At 44.0% G+C, this 9,682-nt stretch overlaps 2 protein-coding genes across 2 annotated transcripts; both read right to left on the bottom strand.

The window, feature by feature from the left end:
* Positions 1–1,053: 1,053 nt before the first annotated feature.
* On the bottom strand, positions 1,054–3,350 carry LOC146628132 (potassium voltage-gated channel subfamily A member 1-like). Its single transcript, XM_085359365.1, has one exon. It carries the CDS (start codon positions 3,083–3,085, stop codon positions 1,610–1,612), a length of 1,476 nt encoding a protein of 491 aa, XP_085215491.1. The 5' UTR covers positions 3,086–3,350; the 3' UTR covers positions 1,054–1,609.
* Positions 3,351–5,762: 2,412 nt separating this feature from the next.
* LOC146628131 (shaker-related potassium channel tsha2-like) lies at positions 5,763–9,147 on the bottom strand. The gene is made up of 2 exons (XM_085359366.1): positions 7,429–9,147; positions 5,763–6,262 (listed from the first exon to the last, which is right to left on the bottom strand). Exon 1 carries the CDS (start codon positions 8,877–8,879, stop codon positions 7,449–7,451), a length of 1,431 nt encoding a protein of 476 aa, XP_085215492.1. The 5' UTR covers positions 8,880–9,147; the 3' UTR covers positions 5,763–6,262; positions 7,429–7,448.
* Positions 9,148–9,682: the final 535 nt, after the last annotated feature.

Genomic DNA, 9,682 nt, shown 5'->3' with positions numbered 1-9,682 from the left:
AAAAACGGGTTTGTGCATGACAGCATGGATCTGTTTTTTTTTTCCTATCATATTGACCCAAATCACCTGCTCACCTGGCATCATAGCATCATAGCAAACACGGTTTCAACACTAAGACAGAAGGTGGACCAGCTCTGCTCAACCACACAAACACCGCTGAACACAGAGGCACTTTCACTGGTCCTGTTGATGAAAGGGGGAAAGGCACTAGCAACTAAAGTCAGAATATATTTCTGATAAATATCCTTCTCGGTGGATTCAAAACCAGCATGACCTAAATTGGAGATGGAGACAGAAGCATGAGTTTAATCTGTTCTGTTGTCAAAAAAGAAGGTCCATGCAGTGCACTACTGACTAATACAGTAATCGGTGCTTATTAGGATTATATGCTTTTTTGATAATATTTATTCAGTTTCTTTGCCTACTCTTAAATGATAAACTCTGCATCCTGAAGGTAGGTTCGGATATATTTGACCACAATTCAGAGACATCCAGAATTTGATTTCCTTAGTTTTCCTGACAATAGGGCACCACAAAGTGCCAAGATTTAGCAACAAGCTGTATACTCACGTCATGCATTAAATATACCAGGATACAAAAGTACCTTAGTTGACAGACCATAATGCAGGTTACTTTTTTTTCATGCTATGATCTCATTTATGTACTGTTCCCTTAAGATTTAACATTCAATTTCTATACTTCTAAATGATTTGCATTTTCGAACCAAAAACTCATCCAGTGCACTCGGTGTGAAAACAGAATGGAAGAGGGGCAGGGTGGGGGGTTGTAGGAGGGAATGGAGGCAGCTATCCAAAAGAACATCCTTTCCGGTGTTGTGAGATATGTCTTGTGCATGCCAATATCAAAATGGAAAGTCTCTAATCATGCTCATGTGAAGCTCACGTTCTCATTGTGCTGTGTCGCGTCTAAAGGGCATGGCATTGAATCACTTGGTGATGACACAATTACAGCAACTGCTGAGGAAAAAAACGAAACTAAACAAAAATGAAACAGCAGCATTGCAGATGTCTGTGAAGCAAGTAGATCGCCGTCTGTTTATATCCAAACAAGAGAGATCAGTCTTCCTCCTATAAGGTGCTTTGCCGAGTAGAAGATCCTTTGCGGAGAGAACGGGGAATGGAGGGAGGGTGTGTGTGGGTGGGGGTGGCGGGGGGAGGTCTCCTAACTTTTTTTGGCGCTTACCATTTGGCCGCAGATGCTTGCATGTCTGCAGTCATTTCTGGTGGGTTGTGCAACTTGCTGAAATGTTATCTGTACTCCATGCATATAAGATTTTAATTATCACACTGTGGTCTGAGAAGACGGCGTGTGCTCTGGGTCCTCGAGGGAGCCTGGTGTGTGTGTAATGATCAATGTCTTCTCTCTGATGTGACTATATATTTGTAGTATCAGAATAATAATTCTTTCTACCTGTCATGTACTCTAACAGCTTTGTTTTGTTTTTTTTCTGCTTCCTTTCGGTATAGCTGAGCATAATTGCAGGCCTAATGCCATAGAGTGCTTTGGGGAGGTAAATGAAGCATTCCTAACTTACAGTCTACTCCATCTATAACAGTCTTGTAGAGAGACTAAAATTCCTAGCTAGTGTCTAAACATCAGTAAGCAGCTTGCTTTTGTTTACACAGTTCTGGTTGGCTATAGTGCAATTGCCAGTTCTGAGGTTTGCCTCCCTAAAGTTATCGATGCTATTGTTTATGTCTCCATCAATCTCCATGTACTCTGATTTGCTGACGGTAGACGAACTACGGCGGCTGGAGTTGGTTTCAGACGGGATGTTGGGAGTGCTGACGTTGAGCAGCTGGGCTTGCTCTTCTCCCTCAGTTTCCCTGTGGTAGAAGTAGTTGAAGTTGGACACGATGACAGGCACTGGGAGAGCAATTGTCAACACTCCAGCGATGGCGCACAGAGATCCAACAATCTTGCCTCCTATAGTGACCGGGACCATGTCCCCATAGCCCACAGTTGTCATGGACACAACAGCCCACCAAAATGCATCCGGGATGCTGCCAAAGTGCGAATCTTGCTCCTCTGCCTCAGCAAAGTAGACAGCACTGGAGAACAAGATGACTCCAATGAACAGAAAGAAGATCAGCAGTCCTAGCTCTCGCATGCTGGCCTTGAGGGTCTGTCCCAAAATCTGGAGTCCTTTAGAGTGTCGTGACAGCTTGAAGATCCTAAACACCCTGACCAGACGGATCACCCTGAGTATGGCCAGAGATGTTGCCTGCTCTCCCACCCCCTCGTTTTCTGGGTCTTCAGCCAGCTCAGTGCCAAGTGTAATGAAGTAAGGGATGATGGCCACTATGTCAATCGTGTTCATCATGTTCTTGAAGAAGGCCGGTTTGCTCGGGCATGCTAGGAAGCGTACTATCAACTCAAAGGAGAACCAGATTATACAGAGAGTCTCGATGATGAAGAAGGGGTCAGTAAGGATGTCGGGCTTATAATAAATTGTAATGTTCCCCACTCTCTCTATTCGGCCTGCTGGATCCTCTTTCAGTTGTGGTAAAGTCTCTAAACAAAATATAACTATTGAAATCAGGATCACCATCACGGACACTATGGCAATTCCCCTGGCAGGGCCCGAGCTTTCTGGGTGCTCGAAGAGGAGCCAAATCTGACGCTGGAACTCCTTCTCGGGTAAAGGACGCTCTTCCTCCCTGATGAAGCCCTCATCCTCACGAAACTTCTCCATCGCCTCTACTCCCAGCTCGTAAAATTTGATTTCTTCTGAGAACATATCCAAGGGGACATTCACCGGTCTTCTCAGCCTCCCCCCAGACTGATAGTAATAAAGGATGGCATCGAAGCTGGGACGGTTTCTGTCGAAGAAGTACTCATTTCTCAGAGGATCAAAGTACCGCATCCTCTTTTTCGGGTTGCCCAACAACGTCTCCGGAAACTGGGAGAGCGTTTTCAGCTGCGTCTCAAAACGAAGACCGGCTATGTTGATAACCACCCTCTCGCAGCACTCGTGGTCAGTGTGGTCAGGGGGGTAGGTGTCCTGAGGGTGGCCAGGGACAGCTGAGGTCTCGTCCATATTATCGCCCGCTACTACGGTCATTTTGGGACGAGGAGGTGATTAAAAGAGGGGGAGGAATTTTGCTGGGGTGTTGGTTAGTCTGGCTGAGCAGGCATTCAGGATTGGGAGGAAATTTTCCACTCCTCAGCTCCCCGCACCCCTGAAACTGTTGGAGACGTCCCCAGATACTAGGGGGGGGGCTGGCTGCTTTGCCTCAGTGCGGCTCCACTGTGGTTCTTGCTGGCTTGACCATTGCTCCTCTCCGGTGCATCTGCAGCTATTGTTGCTGCTGCCTCTGTCACCAGGAGAGAGGAAGAAAGGCAGAGATAGAAAGAGAGAGAGAGGAAGGGAGGAAATAATGGGATCAAACAGCCCAAGATATTTGCTGTATCAGCATTTTCTGCAGTTTATTTATTTATTTATTTATGTCTCTCAGTGTGCATTGAGTGCAGTTATCCAACATTTAACGTGTAAGGAAACACATGTGGTGGAGAATTTCTGTAAAATGTGTCAAATATGACCACTTTAAAGCTCCCTCTACAACTTAATAGTGACTTTCTAGTGGTGATATGATGCGGCAGTTATTTTCTACCCTGGCTTAAAATTCCTATTAAAAACAAAATCCACTGGCATTTTCATGTAGTTGCAAAATATTTCCGTAAAACGCTGACAAAGAAACGCAGGATCTCTTTCTTACAGAAGAACAACAGTGATTTGTCCTACGCCACTCACAACAGCCTGAATTATGACGCATAACATTAGCTGTTATTACTATTTGTACATGTAAGCACCCTGCAGCCCAAGTGCGGGGGAAATGTGCAAAAGCAGTAGAGTGAAAACACTTCAGCACCCCCACCACCACCACCACCAAAAAATCTACCTATGAATAAAAATAATCTAACCAGAAAGTGTTACATAAGTTTCGAGGCTTACCGTGGTTTGATCTTGAAAACGTCTTGAATGCGTCTTATCCTCGAGTAAAATCACCCAACAGCAGCGCGCCAGTGGGTGTCATGTGGCAACTTCACATTGTACCAGCAAAAAGAAGAAGAAGAAGAAGGAGAGGAAGAAGAAGAAAAATCCTAGAACCTCACTGTGCCCATCTCCATCCAAACTGTGTCAGTAAAGCACGATACAAAATCAGGTTTTTAAAGAAAAGAATTCTTGAAATGGGGTAGTGAGGGGAGCCTGAGATGGAAAATGAGCGAAATAAAAAAAAAGGGAGAGAGGATCGCAAAGCTGCGGCGTTGGCGGCACGGTGCTGTGAGCAGCTCGCTGTATACCGCAGGAGAAAATCTTGCACTGCAGTTCGGGGGGGAGATACATTAAGGGGCAATAAGCGAGCCCTTGACATTTCCAGACATCACTGCATCAGCAGAAATCTGTTTTGGTTTTTTTTTTTTTTTTTTGCCACTAGACAAGATGACGGGTAGAGTGGGCTTCAAGGCGGCATCGAGAGCGAAATGTTTCTGTTTTTTTTATGAATAAATAAATAACATTGGTGAGCTGAGAGAGAGTCAAGTGTGGCAGCGATGTCCAAATGTTTGCTCAACAGTGTCAAGCATGTTTTGCTGTGCGTTTTACATGCAAGTGCAGGGGAGGCGAGGGAGAAAAGAGGATGGGGAGGAGAGGGGAGAGGGAGGGCAGCAGAAGGAGGAGGAGGAGTTGGAAGGTTTCGACGCAATGCAGACCGGCTCTACCAAAGCACGCCGCCAGAAGTTCTCCATACACCACAAAAACAAGAACGCTCGTGTGCCAGCGCTGGTGCAATCACACCGCAAAGAAAATACACAGATCCCCGGAACCCACTCCACGTCACATCTGAGATCATCTATATCTTAGAAAATGAGAATCTAATCAGTTGTTTGGCGATTAAAGCATCCGCTTTCCTTTCCGTCTCTTAATGATTTAAGGATTAAATCGTTAGTTGGTCGCGTCAAGGACTTCGATGCGCAAGTCTGTATCTGAGCCAGTGCATACCAGATTCGGTGTAGTAAGTTTGAACATTGCACTAATGAAGAGCGTGCTACATTTTACTCATCAGCAATCGGTTTGAAGCCCTTAAAGCTACAAAGTACTGCTTCCTCTCCAGGCTGTGCAGCTCTCACATCCGATTCTTTATCATACGGAGTTTAAAAGGTTCCTCAGTGGTGAAGTCGCTGTTAGATTTTGGCCCCTGAAGGCATGCAGGTGTACCAAAAAAGGTGGGGAATTTTCCATAATGCTCCGCTGATGACTTTCAGCACCGCGGACAGCGCAGATGATTGATCGACGTCTGAAAACTTCCTTCGAAACAAAAATGAATAAAAATAAAATAGACGCACTGACAACGAAGCAAGTAAATAATCTGCTCCATTAGTTAATTGCTGAGCTGTATGCAGATACCTGACGGTGTGAGCAGATGGGCTCCTCTTACTTAAAGCAAGCATCTTCTAACTTTCAAAAACACAGAATAAACACAAAAGTCGGGTGATCGGATTTCTGTCTAATTTCTTAAAATGTGCTTAAAGACAAACCCCTTCATTTATCACTATGACATTTTATTAGGTTAATTGGTTTCGTGGCAAGACAATCCGATGTCTGCTTCTGCGCCCATTTTCCACGATTCAGCACCAAAAGTGATAAAAACGTATTAAACTAATTAGTGAGCATAGATTTTATTATTTAATTTTCTTTTTTTAACAAAGGGTTTGGTGTTTTTCTTTTCTGCTCTCCTCGGTGAAACAATGAAAAATGACAAGTGGTATTTTCTTCTTCATGAATCATTTATCAAAAGGATTAAGTTAAGTTCACGTTCGTGTTTACATTAGAAAAATAAATATTTTATTACATTTTTAATCCACAATGAATTCAGGTCATGCAGACGTTGCATTGTAATGCTCTGGCCTAAGATAAAATAAAGGTACTTTTTTTTACAACGTTGCATTATAAGCGGCAAGAGAGCAATATATACACAGTTCTTCTATACAAAGAATGCATGGTCATTTTTAAAGCGTACACAAAAGAATGTTTTTTTCTAACACAAAAACGTATGTCCATTACACAAGACTGAACCTTTTCCATGCGTTTCCACTGTAATGTCTCTGTAGGTTATAATACTGGCTGTGCGAGAATAGTCCGTGAGAAACCGATCCAGTGTTTTGGAGGAGAAGAGAGCGCCACGCGTGTGTCTTGTTGTGACTCTGTGGGAACAACAAGCTCCACTTAATCTTCTGCCTCCTGCAAGTAAGCACAAAACAAAACCCACCCCGTTAACATTTAGGAGGTGAGGGAAAGCAGTCGAGCATGTGCTGACCTTACTTAACCGCCACAAGTATCCGGATACATACAGAGTCAAATAGCAGGATCTCGGGGGCTTATGGCTAAATCAGTAAAGGCCAACTGCAACAGTGCAAAGACACTTAAGCTAAAGCGTTAATTTTGCGCACTGAGGAGCCTGAGCAGGAGTGCTGACTGCATGGATTTTTATCATCCACACAGCGGCGCACAGAGCTCACTTGTTCTTACAGACCAGAGTTCCACAGAAGCACATGTCCCAAAGAAAAATAAAGACAATGACGATTTCTCTCGTCTTTCATATTGTTAACTTTGAATTTCACATTTTTTTGAGATTTTATAATGCAAGAAGAAAATTTCATCAAATTAAAACGTGACACACACAGGGCTGGAGTCCCTGTTAACACACAAATGTACCATCCAAGAGGTCATTAGATCTTGACATGGGGGCTAAGGTGAAGCAGCAAGGTTTACAAAAAGCAGGATAAAAGTGATTAAGAGTGGGCACGAAAAACTGTTCACCACAAATCAACATCTGAGCGCCAAGTGCTCTCGTGACTGCAGCCATCTCGCCACAGAGCAGCCAAATACAGACACGCACATGGCCAGCATAAATCCCCGCTCTGGTTTACACGACGATTGTTTTTTTAGTGGTTCTGTTTATTACTGAATTATTTTCTCTGGTTTTATTTAAAAAACAATATTTTTCATTAACAAAAAAGGATAATGTGCGCTTTGTTTTCCAATGCCTTTGTGCGTAAACAAAGTAAGGCCACATCACTATTGTCATCTACAGAGGGTTTAAAAAAATCTGCAGTCAAACCAAAGTCAGGAAAATCTCCCCAGTTTTATTTTTGCTTGTTTACTGGAATTTCCTCTTCGAGTCTGTTATCATAAACTGTTCACTGATGGTGTGAAAGCCACAACAATGAGCGTAATGTTTTTGTTTTTGATTTTTTTTTAAATACCTGTGTGTTACATAAGCGGGAGGAATTACTGTTTTCTTCATTCGTTTTAGTGAAATCAAGTCAAGCTTTATTCTGAGGTGAGTTACAGACAAAAGGCTCAAAACGCCCACAGAAACCTGTGTCCACTGAAACAAAACTCACCAGATTTTTTGAGGTCTTCTTTATACATCTGTCAGTTTCACTGTGTATGTCTCCACTGGAGTCACGTGTAGATGTGTCAGAGCTTCTAAGTCGTCGCTTTCTTGGTAGGACTCGGTTTTGGAGAACGACTGGTTACTTTTGATCGAATCACTTTCACCGAACGAGGGCTGCGGCTGATGTCCACAGGTCACGTGTACGTATTGGAGGTTTTCTTCCTGTTTGTTCTCTCTGTGGTAAAAATAATTGAAATTGGACACGATCACAGGAACAGGTAGCGCTATAGTCAGCACTCCGGCGATGGCGCACAAGGATCCGACGAATTTACCTCCGATAGTGGAGGGATACATATCTCCATAACCGACTGTGGTCATTGTCACCACGGCCCACCAAAACGCATCAGGTATACTTGTAAATCCAGACTCGGAGTCATCTACTTCAGCAAAATAAACCGAACTTGAGAATAAAATAACTCCAATTAGGAGGAAAAATATAAGCAGCCCCAGCTCCCTGAGGCTCGCATGAAGCGTTTGCCCGAGAATCTGCAGGCCCTTTGAGTGTCTGGAGAGTTTAAAAATCCTGAAAACACGGACCAGACGGATGACCCTCAGTATGGCTAGCGAGGCCGCCTGCTGACTGCTGCCCTGATGCTCTGCGAGATCAAGGCCCAGGGTGATGAAATACGGAGCAATGGCTATAACATCGATTAGGTTCATCATGTTTTTGAAGAAAGCCGCTTTACTGGGACACGACAGAAACCTCATGGTGAATTCAAAAGAGAACCACACAATGCAAAGTGTCTCCACCATGAAAAATGGATCTGTGAACGGACTAGGCGCTTTCCCTTGCGCACTTGCATTGACCTGGTTGTCATGCACTGCGGGGACCTCTCTGAACTCGGGCAAAGTCTCTAAGCAGAATATAACAATGGATATTAAAATAACCATAACAGACACGATGGCAATCATCCTTGCGGGTCCGGAACTCTCTGGATACTCAAACAGAAGCCACAACTGGTGCTGAAACTCGTTGGAAGGCATCGGTCGGTCCTCCTCCCGAGCCAAGCCCTCGTCCTCTTTGAAAAGCTCTATGGTCTCTTCCTCGAGTTCATAAAACTTTATTTCTTCCAGGAAAATATCCACAGGTACACTGACGGGCCTCCGAAGCCTTCCTCCGGACTGGTAATAATAGAGGATAGCATCGAAGCTCGGTCTGTTCCTGTCAAAGAAGTATTCATTTCTCAGCGGATCAAAAAAGCGCATCCTTTTACGCGGATCTCCCAAAACCGTGGTCGGAAAGCGAGAGAGTGTTTTTAATTGCGTCTCAAAACGCAGACCTGAGATGTTTATGACCACCCTCTCGCTGCACTCCTGGTCTGCTGATTCCACGTCTGCAGCATCTTGTAACAAAGGAGTAACGGCTACAGTCTCTTCGTGGTTCTCCACCACAGTCATCTTTTTCACCCCGCCGAGGGTAAACCCGTCACTCACCTCCTTGGAGGCTTCCTCTTGCCCTTTTGCTTGCACTCCCTCCTGTCTCTCTTTCTCATGCAGCCGCCCGAGATTCAGGCCAAGTCCCTCCTTTTCTTTCTTTCTTTTTTTTTTTTTAATCTAAAACTATTTTTACTTGGTGATATGCAAAATGATTTGGTTGTTGTTGATTTACGCCGCCCTTTTGTCAGGTTAGTGCCTCTGAACTGTCAACTTTCAGTGGTGCACACAGATCTCCACTTGCGTATGCTATACCAAGAGAAGGCTATCATATTCACACCATTTAAATCTCCAAAGCCCTCCCCAAGTTGGAACACCAGATGACACTTGCTGCTGCTGTCCCTCTCATACCAGTCACTGCACTGTGGCAGTGCAGTGATTTTCCAAGTAAACATGTAGCCTTAGAACACGTACTTTCAATTTGAATTTTATGTTTTGCGTGATATTCCACACTTTATAGTGCCCTGTCTTGTTTTGTTCAGAGTGGGGGCTGATACCTTTTCTTTTTGTTTTCAGATTCAGAGTCTATTCAGAAACGCAGTCTCTCACTCTGCAGGTCCTTCATTCATGAAATCATTGGGTTATTCTTGTTCCAAGGGGAACCTCCACAACCCAGGCTGTTTCTACTTTGGGCCACAGCCTGGTATTTTAGATACCAGATGTACAGATGAATGTAACAAACAGATATAGCTTAGTTGAGCACCATGAGGGGTTTTCTTCTGCAGCTACTCATTAGAAGTGTCTTGAAATGAATTAGATGAAATAAC

The sequence above is a fragment of the Diplotaxodon limnothrissa genome, linkage group LG7 (genome assembly GCF_057381915.1).
Source record: "Diplotaxodon limnothrissa isolate DT_005_m linkage group LG7, D_limnothrissa_male_GT1.1, whole genome shotgun sequence".
Classification (NCBI taxonomy): Eukaryota; Metazoa; Chordata; class Actinopteri; order Cichliformes; family Cichlidae; genus Diplotaxodon; species Diplotaxodon limnothrissa.
Note: the sequence above shows the minus strand (reverse complement) of the source record. Positions and strands in the feature narration are given on the sequence as shown.

Coding starts and splice junctions, on each gene's coding strand:
- LOC146628132 (XM_085359365.1), bottom strand. CDS start 3,085: ATGACCGTAGTAGCGGGCGATAATATGGACGAGACCTCAGCTGTCCCT.
- LOC146628131 (XM_085359366.1), bottom strand. CDS start 8,879: ATGACTGTGGTGGAGAACCACGAAGAGACTGTAGCCGTTACTCCTTTG.